Below are 22,368 nucleotides of genomic sequence, written 5' to 3' on the forward strand. Positions count from 1 at the left end.
TCTGAATTTTCCTCTTTTCCTCTTCATCTTCATCCTTTGTCCCTATTCATGTTGGTCACTCCCTATAAAAAATGTTATCCAGAAAAGAATTACTAACAATTCAAACACAAATTACTTTTTACAAACATATAGTGACAAATATTCATCTTATTGAGCGCTGGGTAATGTAAGCTTGTTTCCACCTCTGAAAAAATATTAACTTGGAGTTAAACTATGTGTTTATGCCATAGTTCTAAATACAATGATCCATTTTCTGATATTTTAGTCTTTAAGTAGAAATACATAATGCTTTTTATTCCTCTTGGTTCTTGAAACCTGTAAGCTGGGGGTAGGGTGAGTCAAAAACAAAACATGGTGAATCTAGCTGCCCTGCAGTGTAGCAGTGTATAAACCAGAATTATCCCAGTTGATTTCCAAATTTGCATTAATAATAATTCAACATAAATAGGAGATGTTCCTGATAAAGGCCAGTCTGCAAATATACCATTCTGGTATGTTTTTAAACTTAAGTAGTTGTTTTTGGTCTTGTGACGCTCACATGATGCTTTATTTATACCCCAAACATTAAATATTTTCACTGACACTGAATTTATTTAAAAATTAGTTTTGAAATGGTCAGGGATCGAGTTGATAAAGTACAAGGAAATTTAGAAATAAGCTTTACTAGTTTCCAAAACGAAAACCAAAACAAATTTACAAAAATTCAAACAATAGTTCTGGCACTTAAAGAGGACAATTAAACAGAATTAAATCGAGCTTTTATAATGAAGTAATAAACTATGAGCAGAGAACTGCGAATATTAACGTGTAGAAAACGAATTATTTAGGCCTTCCAGCAGAGGGTGCGCTTGTTTTCCAGATCTCTCGGTGGCGCGCTGCTGACAGCGGGGTGGAGTTGTTGTTTGGTGGGATGCGGACTTTCTACAAGACAACACCCTCGCCTCTGACTTCACACTTCACACACACACACACACACACATCAGCACACACTCTCTGCGGTAGGACCGTGAATATCACGATAAGCTGTCAGTGCACGGGTCCGGGCCATGTTGCTCATAATCCACCTTTTAACCACTTTGGGTGAGTTGAAGTTTTAATTTGAACAACTTTATTTGGCTAAAATTGATCTGCTGGGACATGTTCGCTCCCATCACATGTAATGAGAGGCATCTGTAAACGATTATCCACCGTTTTCCTGTTCCAAAACAAATGCTGGAGGAGAGTTTAAGAGCTGAACAAAACTTTCAGTAGAGCACTTTCCCACAGCTGGGGGAACTCGCACTTAATTCTCATCTGAAGAGTGAATTCATGTGATTCTAATTGAAATAAACTGACCGCAAGCCTGCTCTGTTTCTGGCTTTTATCATTAAAACCAAAAGAAGAACGAGGCCAGTGCTTTGTGCTGACATCTCACTGACACCAGTCTCTCCTCCCTGCAGCCCTGTGGGCTCCTGTCAGGGCACAGCAGGTTCCGCAGTTCCCAGATATTTGCACCGAGGGCAGCTGCTACCCAGCCACAGGTGACCTGCTGATCGGCAGGGCGCACAAACTCACCGCCTCCTCCACCTGCGGACTGAATGAGGCCGAGAACTTTTGCATCGTGGGACACCTGGAGGTAAGGAAGGATCTTTTTTAGAGCACAGGTAGCGCAGAGAAGGCTCAATCGAAGTCTTCCTGCACGTGTTTTGTGTTTAATATCTGCTTTACAAAGTGCCAAAAGAAGATAGCCTTTTATATAGACTTTTTAAGCCCCACTTGACCACTTGACCACTCTGTTTTTATAATTAAATGAGCCTTTGTTTTTTCTAATGGCTCATTTTCTTTTTCCTATATTCATGACTAATATTCCTTTACTTTTTTGTTTTGTTCTGTTTTTCTCCATTATCTAAACCAGATTTTTTTTTTTACAGTTACAAAAATAAGAAAAGAAAAGAAAAAACAACCCACAGAACAAAATATTGGGGCAATGATAAATATTTTCTGAGATCAGTAAGGAAATAGGGTTATCTCTAATCTTTACATAAAGTCAATTTATTCCGATTTTGGTCAAAGATACTTGCCTTAAACTTTAGATGATAACTCCAGTGTGTTTTAATGTCATTAATTATGATATTAAATACTTTTATTCAGAAGAATGTAGGGTTAGCGTCAGGGCTTCTGCAGCAGTAAATCTAGCTATGTTATGTTTTTTGGCCATGTTTTACTCCAGAACATCACAGTGAGTAAGAGCGAGTCCTGTGACAGCTACAGCAGCAGAAAATCTAACAACAGCTCTGATGAGTCTCAATTTCCGCTGCATTGTTTGGATGGCAGGGTTGTTGATGGCAACAACATGAGCGCATGGATCCATCCTGCCTTATATCACCAGCTCAGGCGGGTGGTGTTTGTGCTGGAAAGCTGTGGGGGATATTTTCTTGGCACACTTTTGCTCCTTTAGTGGACAGGTGGATTACTGCATTTTTAACTACTGTACATCTGTTTATTGGATCATAATTACAGTCATATGCATGCAAAAATATACATAGTAAGGTTTAAAAACGTACTATGCTTCATCTCACCACTTGTGAATACTTATCCTCGATTGTTCTCTCATCCAGTGGTTAGACTCGAGTAGTTTTTCTTTCTCTTTGATTTTAAACCATGGTTTGTAAAAGCAAAGTGTAAACTCAAAGCTTTTGTGGTTGCCTGCAGAGCAGATTTTTCCCATTGGGATGATTCTGAATATAATCAGAAAGAAAATATGTTGACTGTAATTATATGTGACAGTTCATATATGTCATACGTCATTTAAATGCAACATTTAAAGGATGTCAGTAGAAAAAGCAAACATCACTGATATATAAGAGTGCCATTCACAACATGAGCAGTTTCCTTACAGCACAACACTCATGAACTCAGGCCCACAGTTCAACCATGTGAAGCAATTCTAAGTCTCAGTGGACTTCGTGAATCGTCTCTGTAAACAGAGTTGTGGAAAGAGACGTTTAGCCAACCGAATTATTCCATCTTGGTGTTTCCTGCCACTACAGTATTTCTGTAACAGATGGCTCAAAGGCCTGCTGGATTATTGGATTTCTGTAGCTAACATCAATTTTCAGAGCTTTATTTCTGAAATTTTGAATATTTCTAGCTTCATATTTTTCTAGATGCTGCTAGGGAAGCTTTGCATTATTAATAGTCTATTTATTATTTGTATTTTACTTATACCTTGGCCTCAGTGTAGCTCCTCTGACTGAAATACTTGCCTCCACCAGTGTGTGAACGTGAGAGTGAATGAATAGTGGAATTGTAAAGGCGCTTTGAGGGTCTCGAAAAGCGCTATATAAATGCAATCCATTATCATTAAAGCTGTTTTAGCTTCTCATAAACATAAGGTTTTAACAGCTAGTGGGTCGGTCTTCTAGGCTCACAGCTAGATCTGTGAGCCTAGAAGACCATATTAGGCACAGGCACACAGAATGGCATCATACAGAGCCAAAAACAGAAAAAACTGCCAGAAACAGAGCGTCTGAAGATTGAGGTTTTGTCTTGGTCACACACAGATCTCACTATTTGAAACTCTGGCCATGCTTAATTCACCAATGTAACAGTACATATATATATCTATATATAGATATATATAGATATATATATAACCGGAAAAGTATTAAAGGTTCACTTTAACTTTGTAGAATTGTATTTGAAAAACTGACCATACTAACACAGGGAGTTTTACATTTTAAATGATTTCACCCTAAATAAAGTTGTTAAACACTTTACTTAAATATTTTTCTTTCCTTATTGCCTCCCTGGCTGGCGATCATTTCTGCGTCATTGTCCAACATGAAACACAACTTTTAAATCACAGCATGCCACTTCCGAACACATTTGTGTGTCAGCTTAACTCACTAACAAGCTAATGCAGTTCTCCTGCTCCCCTCAAAAGCACTTTCATATCTTCACGACTTAGATAAATTTGATTAGATGATTACGTTTTTGAGAAGTCCCTCATAGCTGCAGACAAAGTCCCTGCAAATGGTAGAAAGTGGGTCAGGTTTAAATTGAAGATTTCTATGACTTATCACTTTTGAATTCTGTCAACATACATTGTTGATATCAGTGCTTTTGAGACAGCGCAGCTACTGAATGAAACCTTAGTAAATGTAGTGATGAAGAGGCCCTTCAGTGAATATAACCCATGTTACTCTAGCTACAATTTACAGATGAATCATTGCAGGCTATCATTAAGTGACTGTTTTGGAAAAGGGGCAGTTATGAGGTTATATTCACTGAATATGTGTGTGTGATGTTCAAAACCTGACTGTGCAATTGTGGGATACAGCGTCTTTATAAACTACTCTTCCAAAACAACATGGCCAAATTAAAATTAAACAAAAATCTTCTAGCTGCTTTAGTCAGAAGCAGTTTTTGACCATCAAAACTGGTTAGAAGTTTATTTTAAGCCTTGGTTTTAGGGTTAAATTTAGAATTAAGCTTAGCTTAGGGTCTGCTTAGTTTTGATGGTTAACTTGAGGGGTAACTTGGGATTGTATAAATGTCCTCCCAAACAAGCATGTTTGCCCCTCACCCTAAGCACAGAGTGGCGCAAGCAACAGTTACTGTAGGTAATATTTCAGCATCAAATAAGAGAACGGGTGATCCAAATGACCTCAAACTTAGCATTACATCAAATTGTTACCCAAGCAACACACTTGCCAAGTTTGAAGCAGATCACGTGTACAGTTGTAGAGATAAGAGAAGAGCAAATAGACGTGGAGATTTCTCCAACTGTTCTCAAACATGTGATGGTGTTCAGCACACAGAAACTTTATTTTACTCTGTTTCTCTGATTATGATTATGATTGTGTGTGTGTGTGCGTGTGTGTGAGGATGCGCATGTACATAATGTCGAGTGGGAGTTCAGACATTCCCCTCCACAATAAAAGCGCTGTGCGCCTCACAAAGCCTTCCCTGTGTGGATGCGGGCCGGGGGCGACGAAGGGGATACTCTGTCTTTATCAAACAGCCTTTAGCGAGTCCTGTGTGTGAATGGTGTTTTTTATGAACGCACAGGCTCGCTGTGAGGCCATCTGAGATTTCTGAGGATGAGCACAATCCTAAAATATGAGCTGCAGATGAAGTGGAGGGAAAGAAGTCTGACTCAAGCAGCTGACTTTCTTTTCCTTTTTTCCTACTAAGTGGAGCCTCTTATTCAGAATCTACTCCCATTTCAGCGCAGACATAGTTGGCTCAGAGCTTAGTGAAATTGAGAAACTCATTTTGTTTATTCACACGCGGAAATATTGTGACATTTAAGAGTGTGTGTGTGTGTTTAGCTTGCGTACATGCCAAACCATCTGGCGTGCAGATCCCAGAGGCAGTGGAGGGGATTATTAAACAGACACGGCACAGAGAAGTGCAGCAGCAGTATCATATACACTGTACATCATTACTGACTTCATCTCTTCCAGCTCATCAGTTAAACCGCTGCATGGCTAAAAGTATGTGGACACTTCAATCTTACCTCCATAGATCATTGTTGAATAGTTCATTCTAAAACTGTGGATGCTTTTTGTAAAGTCTGCTCCCCTCTGTGGGAATATACAACACTCCCATTTAGGTACACTGTAAAACTAGCACTCACATTAAAACACTCACATTATAGCAGCTGGATTGCATTAAAAAACATATTTACTGTCGCATAAAATATAAAAACAGAAAAAATCATTTTTTTGTAAAATTACAAGATCTTGTGTATTTTAAGCTTGTTATCTACAATTAAAATTTGCCTAAACGTTGCACGACATTTGAACCACATTCTATGCAAGAAACAGTCCCTAAGAAAACTGTCTGATCTCCTTTAATGTTAATGAATCAGCTGCTATTTCTGTTTGGTGTCTGCGTGGCACATCAAGAGTATGGAGAACTGACGCTTCGCACTTCCTGTCCATCAGGAGACAAAATGTTTTGTGTGCGACTCCAGGGAGATGTACGACGAGGAGAGCAACGACATCAGCCACACCATCGAGAACGTGGTCACCACCTTCGCCCCAAACCGCCTCAAGACCTGGTGGCAGTCGGAGAACGGTGAGAGACACAAACGCACTAGAGAAACAAGATGAGGGGTGTTTCCTGTTTACTTTGGAGGGAGAATAGCGTGTGAGCTCTCACAGAGGCCGATCTCATGAGTACTGAGGTCAGTAATGAGTAGACAGGAGATCACAGAGCCTCTCATAGCAGCAGTCCTTATGGGCGAGGCTTACAGGTGTGCTGAGGAGAACAGGTGTGCGGGTAAGAAACAGATGTGTGTCAACACTTGACTTTAAAGTGGAAAAAATGAGAAGTGTGACGTGAGACAGGAGAGCTTTAAGAGCTCCACGGAGAGACAGTTTATAACTGAGAGGTTTTCTCACCTGTAATCACCTGTTTCATTGTTATCCACTGGTACAGGGAGGAGCTTCACAGTGAAGCTTAAAACTACCAAATCCTTCCCAAATGTGAGGATTGTGGTTGTAATTTTTACGATTCCACTCATGATTTTCTTCCACTGACAAAATTACCAGTCTTTTTATTTTGTACCATTTCTATGTAGACAAACCCAGATTCATTAATATGAGACTTTTCTATGAAACCTTCTATGAAACCTTATTAATATCACCCAGTGCAAACGTTGTGCATCATTTAAACAAATTTTACTTATTTGGTATGTTTGGTTAATTTTATTGGTAATTGGTCAAATTGGTCAATTATTGCAGTTTGAAATAAAGTTTGATGGATTTGAACAACTCAAGTTTTTGGGGTTACATGGGAAATGTATTCAGTGCACACAAAACGTCTTCCTGCACCTAAAGTTTTATTTAAAGTTTGTGTGGATAAAATAAGTTCCTATAGGAGGAAGAATGTAAGTAATGTAAATTTTGATGAATTTAATTCTTAATTTTTAATTTAATATAATCTAAAATATACACATCGCATACAATAACATGAGAACAAACATATCGTATAATAAGTCATTAAAGTTTTCTATTTTATTTTCTTAAATTTTCTTAAATTTCACATTTTTGTTTGGTTTTATGAATTCATTTTGCTCTCATGACAGCTCTAATTTTACCATGAAAGTTTTCTGTGACTTTTCTCAAGAGATGCTTGTGTGAAAACTGGCGAGCCAAGTTCAACATCACTTGTTTGACTCATTCCTCAGTCAGCAACTTACATCACTTCTGGAAGTCATGAATCCTAACCTGTGTCTCAACCACAGAAACAAACGTCTTCTCCAACATACACAAACATCAGTGCACCTGATACGCTGCAGTCAGGTTGTTTAAATATACCAACTTGTGTTTAGTTTGGTTTATTCCAAACAAGCTGGAGAACAGTTATATGCAATTCTCTGTGAAATTAAGTCCATGAATCCGGATCGTAAAACCTTTAGCTGGATCCTTCATGGGGATCCCAGTGCAGCTGGTTCCCATGCAGTTGTTCCTGCAGAGTGGTGGGAATCTGTCAGAGGTGTGAGTCACGGCAGATCGGCGGCCAGCAGTGCAGATGGTTCTCAAACAGCAGGAAGCTGCAGGAGCCACTTGGGATTTCCTAATTCCCCCACAGGAATCTTCCAAGTCCTCCGAGCTGCTGTTTTTAAATTCAAACTGTGCTTTGAATGTTTTTACATATAAAGTTTTGCATGCAAGTAAATTTATGATGTTACTGTTGGCTGAGTAACTGCAGCGTAAGAAAGCGAGCTGACTGTGTTAGCGTAAAAGAGTCAAACGCATGTTAATGCGTGTGAAGAAATCAGTCTGCGAAAAACTTGAAATGTGTATTTCCTGTTTCCTGTCTGCTGCAGGTGTGGAGAACGTGATCATCCAGCTTGACCTGGAGGCGGAGTTTCATTTCACACACCTTATCATGACCTTCAAGGTGCCTGGTTTCCCTCACACACACACACACATCATACAACTGCTGCCATACCCAGGGCAGACAGAAAAACACAGTGTTGAACAGCTGTGGTGGGGAAACACTGAAAATCAGTCTGGTCTCCTGAGAACGGTGGGAAGAGGAGGAGGAGGAGGAAGAGGAGGGAGAGGGCAAGTAAAAGAATGCAGCTCGCTTCTCGTAGCTGCTCGGCTTTGATGGTGGCCAGCTGGAGCTGCCTCTCATCAACTCAGCAGCTCTACGTCAGAGTCCAAACACTCTCAGAGACACAATGCACATCCTGGCCCATCCAAGACAGGGAAGATCAGCTAATTTAGTTTATTTTAGCTTATTATGTATAAATTATAATTTATTTAAACAGAGAACTATTACAGAAAATGTGCATGTAGGCTATCTTTTATTAAAATATTTGTTAAATGCCACTATGGTGTCAAAATCTTACGAAAAAATATTCCAAATAATTTGAAATAAGGTGGGTATCTGTTTTTCACCGTCACATGCATTATATAAAAAAAGTTTTAGAGTGACATTTTTATATTAAACATAAGGCACACAAACATGTCACTATACCAGATTAAGTAAAGATGCTTAAAAAAATATGGAGTGTTAAATTGTTTTTATTTCAACCCTTTTATGTAATAAAAAAAAAAAAAACACTAGAAAAAATGTTCCCTTATTATGGCTTAATGTAGACATCAGTAGATTTCGGGCCAGTCTTCAGGCAGAATATTATTTTATTTATTTTTCATATGTGAGTGCTGCAGTGGCCATAAAAGAAACAGTCGTATCAGTTACAGTAATAAGATGCCTGTTGGTCTTTATCTGCCTGCAGACGTTTCGGCCGGCTGCCATGATGATCGAGCGCTCCATGGACAACGGAAAATCGTGGCAGGTTTATCGTTACTTTGCCTACGACTGCAATTCGGCCTTCCCTGGCATTTCCACCGGGCCCATGGTCAGAGTGGACGACATCATCTGCGACTCCCGCTACTCTGACATCGAACCATCCTCTGAGGGAGAGGCTAGTTTGTGTTTGCATTTTTTCCCTCCCTCTGAAAACAAACTTTTCCATATTTTTAGTTCTTACCTTTCCCCCCTCGTGTCTCTTAGGTGATTTTTCGAGTGCTGGACCCCGCGTTTGACATTGACGACCCCTACAGCACAAGGATACAGAGTGAGCTGCTTCTGGTTTTAGAAACTCAAACATTTAATCTTGTGACCCTTTAAGATAAAGCTTTCTCTTTTAAAATCTGAAATGGATTTATATGAGTAAATAGATGATTCATGCCAAGTTTGGGGGGAAAAAATCAAATCAATGCAGGTAATTTTTATCACTCAGAAGGTAAAAAAAACCTGGCAGAAACCAGGCTGTAAATATGCTTACACTGACATCATGACTGTTGAGAGGTGAAGTGATCATCTCTTCATCACAGCACCTGTTAGTGGGTGGGATAAATTAGGGGCAAGTGAACATTTTGCCCTCAAAGTCAATGTTTTAGAAGCAGGAAATGTGGGAAAGTGTAAGGATTTGAGCGAGTTTGACAAGTGATGGCTAGATGATTGTGTCACAGCATCTCTGACTAATAAAACTGGTTAATCCGAAATTACTTAATTGAATGCAGCCACTCTTTTATATCAAATTAGTACTAGATTACAGGAAACTTATATAAAACCAATATGAAACTGATGAAAGATTTAACCTGAGTGAGACTCTGAACGTACCACAGAAGGATACCAGAATGATTTCTTTTAGTCAGCAGTTGTTGAGCTACCTGTAGCAGATCTGCAGGCGTCAGAGATCAGACAGGACCAACACTGGAAAGAATTTCTCATGTGGAAGCAACTTGGACTTTGTAACCTCACACACTGCCTCTGTTCCTTGATCGCACACACATGCAGTTGGCTCATGTTAAGTACATGGTAACCGCTGTGGGTGTGTAAGTAACTGCGGCGGTATCCTCACGCTCAGAAACTGAAATCAGTGAGAAGAAATAAAACCAAAATACTGACTCGTTCATGGACTCTGGTACAGTTTCAGCAGGTCTTCTATTAGTACTTTAAGCTGATGGAATCAACATTTTTTTTAATTTAGTTCGAAAGTGAAATTTAAAAAAATATTACTGTTAATTTTGAGTAAAAGAAAAGTAGAAATGTGGAGATTAAAATAGTTTCGAGTCACACAACTGCTGCGGTCTGGGACCATTTAGTTTGCATTTTCACTTTCTTCATGGCTGTGAAACTTGAGCATTTTATCTGTAAATCTTTCCGCCTCCTGTCTTATGGAGGGAAGGGAAAAAGTGGAAATATTTCTGTCCAACTTTCAGAATTGAGCATAACTTCAATTAAATAAATAAAGCACATGCAATTTGTCCCCTGAAACCTTGTGTTTAATGTCACAGTGATATAAACTGTGCTGTGTTGTCAAGGAGACTTGCGTGTGTATTAAGGGCTCAAAATGCCCTTGTGCACTTAACACAGCAGGACATCACTGAGCCTTTATGGACAGGAATGAGACTCACAGTTTGAGATTTTAAGGGTTGTGATGAAGAATCTCTTCTGAGTATGTTGCAGGCAAGACATGCAGCATTAACCTAACACAGTGGGGGAAACTGGAGCTCTTGGAGCAAATTCATGCAGGAGAAGAGTCAAACTCCAAGAGAAGGGTCAGTCCTAGTTCAGACTCTCTTGGTGGGAGGCTGGAGCGCTATACTTGGGGCCAATGTGTCATAGTTTGCAGGAATTTGGACTCACAAGCAAGACTCTACAGGGAGACGGGTTAAACAGAAAGCGCACCTTTAATGGTGGAAAAAAACAACCGTTCAAAAATCCAAGAAAGAAATCCAGACTTTTAGAACACATATTGAAAAACAACAGGGAAGTAAACTGAGGAATGTCAAAATAAAACAGGAAATCACCTACTGATACTGATACTACAACCTGAAAACACAAAGACTTTCAATAATAAACAAAAAATTCCCACAAAGTTTAAAACTGTGGCGCTCAAGGGCCAGTTCTGTTTGTGCATCCCATTAGTAACCTTACGTTGGGTGCACCAACTGGCTAGCTTTAGCCAGTCTGCAGCTTCTGCTGCCTCTGCAAGCCTTTTGCGACCCACTTAAAATATAGTTGCTCTTTTTCTTATTGTTTCTGTGTTCATTTTTATCCCACATAATACTGTTCAATGCAGATGCAATAATGATAATAATAATAATAATAACAATAATAATAATAGTAATATTCTCAATGTGATGAAAGTGATCCTGACTGAAACATAGATGCTTTGGATTTAATGAAACACTTTCACAGATGTCTGCGGGCGAGATACTAAAGTGAATTTCCCAGTGTGTGTGTGTGTGTAACCATTTTAATAATACATTCCTGTGTGTACACAGACATGCTGAAGATCACGAACCTCAGGGTGAAGTTCATGAAGCTCCACACTCTGGGTGACAACCTGCTCGACTCCAGCGACGAGGTGAAGGATAAGTACTACTACGCCCTCTATGACATGGTCGTCCGGGGAAATTGCTTCTGCTATGGGCACGCCTCCGAGTGTGCCCCAATTGATGGAGCGCCGACAAGTGCAGAGGGCATGGTATGTCACACAGGCATATAAAGAAAAGGCGAGAAACACCATTTTTGCCATTTTTAAATCTAATTTAAACTTATTCTGCTGAGGCAGACCATGACACAAAGTAATAACCTAAAATAATTGGGTCTGGTTTGTAATTTAATGATGAAACAAGCATGCAATAAGTCTAATAAATTGGATCTCATGGTGTTTATCAGTGAGTTACGGAAGAGGATTAGGGCCACGGGAAAATAAAAAAGTGGACACGTCTTTTTTTCTTGCTTTCCAGAATTCTGAGAAAAAAGTCAGAATTCTGAGATTAAAGTTAGAAACGTTGGAATCAGAATTCTGACTTTTTTGTCAGAATTCTGGGGGAAAAGTCTGAATTCTTTTTTTTCTCAGAATTCTAACTTTAATCTCAGAATTCTGAGAAAAAAGTCAGAATTCTGACCAAAATAAGAATTCTTTTTTCTCAGAATTCTGACTTTATTCTGAGAATTCTGAGATTAAAGTCAGAATTCCTGAGAAAAAAGTCAAACTTCTAAGATTAAAGTCAGAATTCTGAGAAAAAGTCGGAATTCTGACAAAGATAAGAATTCTTGAAAAACAATTCTGAGAAAAAAGTCAGAATTCTAAGATTGAAGTCAGAATTCTGAGATAACATTCAGACTTCTGAGATTAAAGTCAGACTTCTGAGATTAAAGTCAGAATTCTGACAAAAAGTCAGAATTCTGACAAAAAGTCAGAATTCTGACAAAAAGTCAGAATTCTGACAAAAAAAGAATTCTGAATTTTTTTCTCAGAATTCCAACTTTTTCCTCAGAATTCCTACTTTAATCTCAGAATTCTGAATGTAATCTCAGAATTCTGACTTCAATCTTAGAATTCTGACTTTTTCTTAGAATTATTTTTTGTCAGAATTCCGACTTTTTCTCATAATTCTGAGATTAAAGTCAGAGTTCTGACTTTAACCAGAGTTCTGACTTTAACCTCAGATTTCTTTTTCCTCAGAATTCTGAAAAAGAGAAAAAAAAAAAAGATCTGCCGACTTTTTTTTCTGTGGCCCTAATCCTCTTCTATAGTGAGTGGAGCTATGGAAGAAAAGTTGTCATGTTTGACCGTAGATTAAACAAACTGACTTACCACTGGGGATGAGATAATATGAGGGAGGCTATAATAATTTTGTCAAGCCTGAAATGTTAAAAAAGCACTTCAGTGCTGAAGAAACCTGATTCAGCTTCGTATATTTTAATAAAGTAATATCAACAAATATATTTGGCTATCAGACATTTGTGGTGGTTAAATCAGTAATAAACTATTACTGTATATGTGTGCGGGTGTGTGTGTGTGTGTGTGTGTAGGTCCATGGCCGGTGCATGTGCAATCACAACACTGAGGGACTGAACTGCGAGCACTGCCAGGACTTTTATCACGATTTGCCTTGGAGGCCTGCTGAGGGACGAAACACCCACGCCTGCAAGAGTAAGAACACAAACATGGAAAAGTCTGTCTACAACTCTCAGCTCTTTAAACTCAGAGGAAGATCTCCACAAACATGATGACAGTACTGACAGCAAACAGGGAGACTGACAGTCAAAGAACTCTTAATTGATATGTGTAGGATAATGTTTTAACCACAAAGGAAGCAGTGAAACTTTCAGGGGTAAAAAATGGTTTGCGTATTTTAATTGAATGTAAACTTTTTAATTAAATTAATAATAAAAGCCTTTTGAAAGTGCAAAAGCTGGTGACCATTAAAATTTGTGTCAACAGAAGCCTCAAAGTAACCATATTTTATTCACTGGTCTGACATATCACAGACCAGTAAATAAAATATACTAACCTTTTTTAACATTTCATACTGTGAACTGTGTGCACATTAAAAGCAAATAAGTGATGATGATGATGATGATGATAATTACACGCTGGTAGTAAAGTTATGAAAACACTGAAAATTTGAACAGGAAATGTGCTCTTCTGTTTTCAAAGGAAACTCAAAGTCTACGTTTCACTTTCCTTCTTTCTCAGAGTGTGAGTGTAACCAGCACTCCACGTCGTGCCACTTTGACCTGGCCGTGTACGTGGCGTCCGGCAACATGAGCGGAGGCGTGTGTGACGACTGTCAGCACAACACGCTGGGCCGACAGTGCGAGCAGTGCACGCCGTTCTTCTACCAGCACCCCAGCAGAAACCTGAGGGACCCAAACGTCTGTGAACGTAGGTCACTGCTACGCAACTGTAGTTCAGTCCATTAATTAGACTGCGTGCTAAATGCATGCGGGTGTGCTTAGTAGAGCTGAAGCCTTTGTGGTGGAGAAGCAGAAAGTAGCTCTTGCAGCGGGATTTTACCTTCTAAGGTCATGATCATATTTTTCAAGTGAATAAACTCTATTATGATCATGAGAGAAAACATTTTTCTTCTGTCTAGCCTGTAACTGCGAGCCTGCCGGTTCTCTGGAGGGCGGCCTGTGTGACCCGAGGACAGATGTGATTGCCGGGCTGATCTCAGGTCAGTGTCGGTGCAAAGCCAATGTGGAAGGAGAGCGCTGCGACCACTGCAGACAAGGACACTACGGGCTGGGACAAGGGCCACATGGCTGCCTGCGTAAGTCAGATTATACTGAACTCACGATGTATTCTTCTATTTGTTAATATTAAAATACGCTTTCTTATGAAATCTTATTAAAGCAAAGGTTAACACAAGGAGATGGAAACAAAATGCTACAAAATAAAGTAAGTTAATTCGTAATTAAACCCTGAAAAACCGAGCAAACCTGGTTAAGGTAAGGTTGTTGGTATGTTGGTGAAAACTCTAAATATGTCTATAATATGGTCCCAGATCCAGATGAATGGGAGGTTAGATCAGGAAGGGCATCCTGTGCAAAATCAGCCAAATCACACATGTGAATCCATCCGCTGTGGCGACCACTCAGCAAATAATAATGCAGCACAAAGTTCTTACTTCCTGTATAATCTATAGAGAAGTCCCTCTACATTTTAAAATTCAAATAGATCATAGTATATTAAATATACCCTAATTTCAGCATGTTAATAAGTACATTTGTGGAATTTTAGGGTAAAAAAATCGAAGTGATTTGGTTCGACAATAATAATAAAATATCATAGTATTACCACAGAACTTCAAATGAAAATAGACACAAACATACTCAGTATAGATAAACATACAGTAACTACAGTCAGACAGGCTGATGCAGTTTATCCTGTTGCTTCGTTTTGTGTTTTGGCAGCTTGTACCTGTAATCCGCTGGGAATGCTGCCAGGAGGAAACCCGTGTGATTCAGACACAGGACGTTGCTTCTGCAAACGCCTCGTCGAAGGACACAACTGTGATCAGTGTCGGGTACGGATCCACGCTCACTCTGGATACCTTCCTCTCTGCCTTAGTGCGCTTATTACTCATAAACATCTGCTTTCTGCTTTTACAGCCACAGCATTGGGGTCTGTCCAATGACATGGATGGCTGCAGACCATGTGACTGTGACCAGGGCGGGGCTGTCAACAATGAGTAGGTGTAATTAATGATATTAAAAACATCTGTGTTTAGTTTTAGTAATATGACAGGTCCCTATAAGTGGGTCATTTCATGCCAGCTGACCAAATGTTTCCTTCATCACAAAAATGTTTTGAGCATAAAATGACCCTTAATTTTTGGAAAAATGTCCAATAAAGCAGTTTTCATATAAGTCTGCAAACAGGCTTTTTCATTGCTGCAAAGTAAGGCGTTTTAACATTTGTGTCTTTGGGGATCGGCTTGTTTTTTAAGACAGCCTCAAGTGGCCAGGTTAGGAACTGCAGTTTATGGTTGCATATTTTCACCTCCAGAAGTTTCTGTTTGCATGTGACTCAGGCCACTTCTTAACCAAAGTGACGGTCTATGCTAGACAGATGCATGTTTCCATATTAGTTTTTTTAAATTAAAATACATTTTACAATTGTACATGGAGGCAAGAAGAGATTACCATTGACCATTAAATAGAATAGCTCCTGCAGAAAGATGTGCAGCTGTTTTGCCTCTAAAGAAGAAAGATGTCTAACAGGAAGCAATGAAATTAATGGAAGATCTCACCAGTTTCATTAAATTATAAACAAGGGAAAAAATAGTTTATGCGTGTGGATGTGTAAAACTTTGTCTTTCTTTTTCCGACCTGCCATCTCTCCACAGCTGCGATCCTCACACAGGACAGTGTGTGTGCAGGGAGCACATGTTCGGGCGCCGCTGCGATCAGGTCGAGTCCGGCTACTACTTCATGGCTCTGGATCACTACACATACGAGGCAGAGGACGCCAAGCACGGCCCTGTGAGTGTGTTCACAACGGCTTGTGGTGCTTTTTTTCCCCTCCAGATTTGTGAACGTTTGTTTCCCCATCAGGGCGTGACGCTGGTACCTCGGCCCTATCCTGAAGGTCGGAGTCCTACGTGGACTGGTATGGGCTTCGTTAATGTGCCAGAAGGAACCTATCTAGAGTTCAGCATCGACAACATCCCCGAGTCGATGGACTATGACATCCTTATACGCTATGAGCCACAGGTAACACAAATGATTTGCATATTTCAGAGTCAGTTATTGCCCCATGGCATTTTGAAATAACCTTTGTCACTAACTTTTTATGGTTTATTTCTTTACTGAACATTTTCCTAAAGTTTGGTCGAATATTTTTGCGTAATCTTTTGAGCAGGCAGACAAACAGGCAGAAAACTCGTGCAAACATCAATGAGATCTCCTGTCCTTCCAGTCATTAATTAAATGAAAATATTCTCTACATAAACCCTGAGTTATCTAGTTCATCAATAAGTGTTGATAAATATGAAGTATGCCACAGCTGTTTGCCAACTGGAATACCATTGTTTAGAGAAATATCTAATCAGCCAATCACATGGCAGCAACTCAGTGCATTCAGGCTTGTGCTCGAGATGACCTGCTGAAGCTCAAATTTAAGTTACTTTCAACATGACATGGTTGTTGGTGCCAGACGAGCTTCTCAGAGTATTTCACAAACTGCACCAAAGTTGGACCGAAGATTGGGATAAACTTTGCCTGAATGCCAACTATCTCTTTTTCATGAAACATGTGACACAGGGTAGCCTATGGACAGTTTATTTGAATAAATACACTTGAACAGAAACAAAGACGGAGGAACGATTAAGGAATACCACATGTATGTTTGTTTGTCGACAGCTACCGGAGCAATGGGAGGAGGTGAACATCCAAGTGCAGCGCCCCGTCTTCAACCCTCCAAACTACTCCAGTCACTGCAGTAACTCTTTCCAGAGCGGAGACCAGCAGTCGGTCTCTCTTCCACCTGGATCCAGGTAAAACATTCATTTACTGTACACTGAACATGCTCACACAGACACATAAACTAACTCTGTGTGTGTGTTTCAGACATGTGTTGCTGGTGAGGCCGGTGTGTTTTGAGAAAGGGCTGAACTACACGATCCAACTCAATCTGCCTCTCTACTCGTCAGTCAGCACCGTCCAGAACCCGTACACACTCATCGATTCGGTATGTGGCTTTGCACACAAACACACCTGTTCAGACAGGTCCTGCATGTACTCCAGGACCTGTCCTGCTCAGATCGTATGACTCTCTTGAAATGTAAAAACTTAAGACCACGGACGCTCATTTTCTAAAGCAGTTGCTTTAGGAACATTTCATGTCCTTCCAAGCCAGTGAAAGCTCCAACTGTTGGTCCATAGTGGCCCTCAGTAGCTCCTTACGCTCTTCTCTGTTTTTAAAGTTGGTGCTGATGCCCCGTGTCAGAGAGCTAGAAATGTTCCACGGAGACGTGGGAGAGCAAGCATGGGATACGTTCCAGCGCTATCGATGTCTGGAGAACAGCCAGAGCATCATAAAGAGCCCCATGACCGACATCTGTAAACAGTACATCTTCAGTGCCTCTGCCTTGCTGCACAAAGGAGCCATGGGTGTGTAGTTCATCTTCATCTTCAGAGTCTGAAGATGTTAAAAATTGTTCCTGCTTCCACTCTCATCACCTCCCCCCCCCAAATCTCATCCCTCAGCTTGCCAGTGTGACCCTCAGGGTTCACTCAGCTCCCTCTGTGACCCCAGTGGCGGTCAGTGTCAGTGCCGACACAACATCGCAGGCAGGAACTGCGACCGTTGCGCCCCGGCTACCTTCCTGTTCGGCCCCGCCGGCTGCAGACGTGAGTGCAGCTGAAGTTCAATGCCAACGCGTTCATCTTCAGTTTAAATGTTTTCTTTAATCCTAATCCCTTCACCCCCACAGCTTGTAACTGTGACCCTCTGGGCTCTGTCAGCCCCTTGTGCCACGAGGCCACCGGCCACTGCGAGTGTGTCCCAGGGGCCACGGGTCGCCAGTGTTCACACTGCCTGCCGGGCTTCTGGGGCTTCCCTCATTGCCGACCGTGCCAGTGTAACGGCCACAGCGAGTACTGCCACCCTCAGACTGGAGAGTGTCAGGGCTGCAGAGACTTCACCACCGGACACCACTGCGAGAGGTGAGGATGTGAATGTAGATGCAGTGGTGGTAGCTTAAATCTGCTAATACTAGTGAGGTAGAGACAGATATTATAGAGATTCAACATAAAAGAATTAGTATAATAGCTTTTCAAGGGCCTCAAAGCTCATTTCCTTGGTCAAGGAAAAAAGAAGATTTAACCACTAAACCCCAATGTGTGGAAAAGAGTGTAGATGTCTAAAAAAAAAGGTGGCAACATATAAGGACAGCAGAAGATAGCATTTCTTAGCCCACAGTATTTGTCAAATTTGAATTAAAGATGAGAACAATAAGCACAAGCATCAGTTACAAAAAGAACAGGACTGCATCCCTGACATAAAAAACAAGGGAAAAAAAATACAAAAAACCTGACTTCCTCAGTTAATTCAGTTTTATGTCATTTATCCCTGTAAACCCTGAACCATTAAAGAATTACTAGAAAATTCAATTTGACAGTATTTATGGGTTATAAACACTGTTATTAGTGAATGTTTATCGAACCTTCTTACAGAGACTTTTTTATAGAAATTAAATTTATATATTCTTTTTCTATATAGTGCAGTTTAATTGCTTACAAAAGTTATTTGAGCATTTTATTCAGTTTTTTTTAGGGAAAAAACACTCCAATCATGCAGAAATCTTAAAAAACTCACAAAATCTTATGTATCAAATATGACACACTTGGCATTACAGGGTTGAAAATAAAAGAATAAACGTTTCATTTGTTTTTTTTTTTATTGCGTAACACTGCTAGCGATGAAGACACTTCAAATAAAACTTCCATTTCCTTTTTTTGCCATTCATAATTTAAAATTTCAGGTTGTTATCTCAAGAATTTGGCCTATTAACTCAAACTTCTGAGAAAATAACATGAAAATAAAGAAATCCTGAAATTTCTAGTTAATAAATTAAAATTTTCAGTTATGGATGGCAACATTTTTGTTTTATGTTATTTATTTAGTTTTTGAGCAGTGGAAAGAGGCTTATTATTATTATTATTATTATTATTATTATTATTATTATTATTATAAGTTGTCTGAGGAAAACTACACAGTTCTGGAGTTGTGGATCTGCAAGCTGCTTTGCAACCCATCCAAACCCAGCTCCTTCTCTCCTGTGTTGAACTGAGTCTACCCGATGTAATTTTAAGGCAAAATTATATGAATGCAGCTATATGGGACGTTGCAGTTTGGGCAGACATTTCTTCAGTACTCAGGTGTCTCTCAGAAACCGCTGATTTTTACTAACCTTTTCCTTCCAGATCTAAACTGAAGGATCCATTAACACCTTTTCTTCTGCTACCAGGTGTTTGAGCGGTTACCATGGTGACCCAGAGCTGGGTTCAGGCGGATACTGTCGCCCTTGTATGTGTCCTGATGGGCCACGCAGCAGACGCCAGTTTGCGGACAGCTGTTACCTTCTGCCTAATACCAATCAGCTGGTGTGTGTGTGCAGCCCCGGATACAAAGGCATGTAAACACAACATTTCACAGATTTGTTTTTATGTAAGCGGGGCTCAGGTGCAGTTTTTGTCAACATGTCTTCACGTCACACACTCATCACAAGTACAAACACACTTCAGTAGTCTGTAATTAGTGTGCCAGACCTCAATCTTTAGATTCAAGAGGAAAAGAAAAGCAACAAACTTGAGGTCTCATGTACGATACCATATCAACTGACTTGTCTCCTGCATCCCTTCCAGGTGTCAGGTGTGACGAGTGTGCCCCGGGTTACTTTGGGAATCCTCTGGTGCCCGGTGGGCGCTGCATGCCCTGCCAGTGCAACAACAACATCGACATGCACGACCTGGACTCCTGCGATGCTCGCACCGGCGCCTGTCTCAAATGCCTGCACCACACCCAGGGCGACGGGTGCCAGCACTGCAAACTGGGTTACTATGGCAATGCTGCCACACAGAGCTGCAGGAGTGAGTACAGCTGAACATGATTTATCATATTTATTGTTATCCAAAAATATATTTATTAGTGGTTCCTGTGTGTAATGTCAGTTTCACTTTCCTGCTAAATAATTGTAGCCACAGCCAGAAGGAGGCCAGTACACATCCTCCCAGTCTTGGTGCATGTGATTACAGTGACCTCTGACTTTTGTAGTAGTTTGTATCAGTAAATTGGCAAGATGTCGTCCTAATTTGGGTACCATATGGCCATTAGCTTTTACTTTATCTAAGTCAGTCTGACCATTTGGGACAAAAAAATGTTGTCCCCCACTTCATGTAAGCTCAGCGCAAGCTATAGACCAGGGGTGTTGAACTCCAGGCCTCAAGGACTGGTGCCCTGCAGGTTTTAGATATCACCCTGGGTCAGCACACCTGAATCAAATGATTAGTTCATGACCAGGCTTCTGGAGAACTTCGAGACATGTTGAGGAGGTAATTTAGCCATTTAAATCAGCTGTGTTGGATCAAGGACACATCTAAAACCGGGAGGACACCGGCCCTTGAGGCTTGGAGTTTGACACCTGTGCTATAGACTGTATTTAAAAGATAGACACAGTCAAAGTAGTGTCTGTCATTGGATTGTGGACGACCTTTTTTCTGAGTTTAGCATTTGGATCTTTGCTATCTAGTTTTTGTGTATCCAAAAGTGATCTTCATGAATACATTTGGACCTAATGGTAGAGTGGTTAACATATTTACTTGGTAACGAGAAGGTTGCTGATTTGATTCTAGCCAGAGCCTCAAATCCCCTTTGTGGTTGGGTCAGGTAGCAACCCCCTGTGACAAGGGAGCAGTCAAAAGCAGCTAAACTGGACCCAGACTGTTGGAATAGTTAAACCCGCAGAAGTTCAATTTACCAGTGAATTTATGTCAGAATGTAAAGGTAGACGTTTTAAAATTGGAGTCTGTTGTGGTTTCTTGTGTGATATATTGCGAGCATTGCTTGAGAATTCGTCATATCCAAAATAGCGAATTGGATATTGGATATGATACAACCACCTGTTGCAAGGTAACCATGTGTATTTCGTGAGTAGTTGCTGGAGGTTGCTAACTGTTGCTAGGTTAAGTCAGTCACAAAGAAGGTGCTGCACCAAATCCTCATGATTGCTTTGGTCACTTGTAATTTTAAAGTTGGCAACTTGACTGCAAACACTTGCTGATTTCTTGCTGTAAAAGCAGCTAGTAAAGCTGAAGCGTGATGCAAACCAGAAATGGAGAACATTTGGCTATAAAATAAAGGTTGTACCTCACAGTCAACTTGTTTGAAAAAGCTGGCACAACTTTTACTTTGAAGGCAAACAGTCCGTACTGTCAGCTGTTTGTACACAAGTCTGTGTATTCTATGCAAACTATAGGAAACTGTGCCAATCTGCTCGCAACCCAAACAATGAGATTTTTGCCAACCAGTTGGGGGACATCCTTTTTTCCAGGGTGACTAGTGGTCATCCAGGGGTTTGCTGACCGCTCTTTAGGCTGCGTGATTGGAACTTTAGAAGTCAAATTCTAAGGGAGTTGTTGGTGTCATTTTTAGTTGTGGCTGCTGCTGGATTTGTGGATATCCATCAGAAAAAGACTAACATTGGCCTAAATTTTGTATTTTGCATTAAGGCAATTAATGTAAAGTCTGCATTTAAATTAGTGGTGTATAGTGTGGAAGTGGTTATGATCACACAGTCTGAATAGAATCTGTCTATGTTAACAAACATAGACAGATCTCAAATATCCATCTGGCCAGTAAATTTCCCATAATTCTGCGGTGCATCTTTCTTGTTACATGTCTTCACTCCGCAGAGTGCACATGTTATTCAGGAGGGACGATTCCTTATGCCTGTTCGTCCCCCGATGACTGTCAGTGCGACCTGCGCAGTGGCCAGTGTCCCTGCCAGCCCAACGTGGTCGGTCAGCACTGCGACCGCTGCGCTCCAGATACGTGGAACCTCGCCAGCGGGACGGGCTGCCAGCGCTGCGACTGCGATCCTGTCCACTCGTTCAAATCCTCCTGCAATGAGGTGAGGCAGACTGTGTTTATAACCATATTTTGTCCTTTAACACTATCATGCAGTAATTTTTGGGTAAGCCTTTTATCTTTTAGAGACATTTTAGGTGATGAAATCTAAAACTTGTGCTCAGTTGCTTGGTGTGAGCCACCTGGAGCACAAATACCACCAATTATCCATACCAAGCAGGCTAATGCCAGATGAATGGTTTCCCTGCTCAGATTTTTCCTGTATCTGCCAGGCCAGATGTATGTATAAAGATATAGGAATGGGTATTTATAGTAACAGTTGGGAAAAGAACCGGAGCAAACAGTGTGGACGGAAACATGTGGATATGTATCCAAGGACAGTATTGACATTTCAGGAGAACAAGAAATCTAAACTCCAGTTAATTAAGTAATGAAACCCCCGCACCATCGTCTCAGCAGCT

At 40.5% G+C, this 22,368-nt stretch overlaps 1 protein-coding gene across 1 annotated transcript in view; it reads left to right on the forward strand.

Moving 5' to 3' along the window:
- Positions 1 to 946: 946 nt before the first annotated feature.
- The window catches only part of lamb1b (laminin, beta 1b), a 31,583-nt gene continuing 10,161 nt past the window's right edge, over positions 947 to 22,368 (forward strand). The window contains exons 1-22 of the mRNA XM_085138612.1: positions 947 to 1,080; positions 1,440 to 1,615; positions 5,934 to 6,066; positions 7,823 to 7,896; positions 8,744 to 8,932; positions 9,022 to 9,085; positions 11,304 to 11,506; positions 12,844 to 12,964; positions 13,511 to 13,699; positions 13,911 to 14,087; positions 14,731 to 14,843; positions 14,929 to 15,008; positions 15,666 to 15,801; positions 15,874 to 16,032; positions 16,681 to 16,814; positions 16,888 to 17,008; positions 17,244 to 17,430; positions 17,527 to 17,670; positions 17,754 to 17,985; positions 19,290 to 19,453; positions 19,687 to 19,911; positions 21,733 to 21,950. Coding sequence (XP_084994738.1) covers positions 1,047 to 1,080; positions 1,440 to 1,615; positions 5,934 to 6,066; positions 7,823 to 7,896; positions 8,744 to 8,932; positions 9,022 to 9,085; positions 11,304 to 11,506; positions 12,844 to 12,964; positions 13,511 to 13,699; positions 13,911 to 14,087; positions 14,731 to 14,843; positions 14,929 to 15,008; positions 15,666 to 15,801; positions 15,874 to 16,032; positions 16,681 to 16,814; positions 16,888 to 17,008; positions 17,244 to 17,430; positions 17,527 to 17,670; positions 17,754 to 17,985; positions 19,290 to 19,453; positions 19,687 to 19,911; positions 21,733 to 21,950 — 3,273 coding nt within the window. The 5' untranslated portion in view covers positions 947 to 1,046. The remainder of the gene's footprint in view (positions 1,081 to 1,439; positions 1,616 to 5,933; positions 6,067 to 7,822; positions 7,897 to 8,743; positions 8,933 to 9,021; positions 9,086 to 11,303; positions 11,507 to 12,843; positions 12,965 to 13,510; positions 13,700 to 13,910; positions 14,088 to 14,730; positions 14,844 to 14,928; positions 15,009 to 15,665; positions 15,802 to 15,873; positions 16,033 to 16,680; positions 16,815 to 16,887; positions 17,009 to 17,243; positions 17,431 to 17,526; positions 17,671 to 17,753; positions 17,986 to 19,289; positions 19,454 to 19,686; positions 19,912 to 21,732; positions 21,951 to 22,368) is intronic.

The sequence above is a fragment of the Neolamprologus multifasciatus genome, chromosome 17 (assembly GCF_963576455.1).
Source record: "Neolamprologus multifasciatus chromosome 17, fNeoMul1.2, whole genome shotgun sequence".
Lineage (NCBI taxonomy): Eukaryota > Metazoa > Chordata > Actinopteri > Cichliformes > Cichlidae > Neolamprologus > Neolamprologus multifasciatus.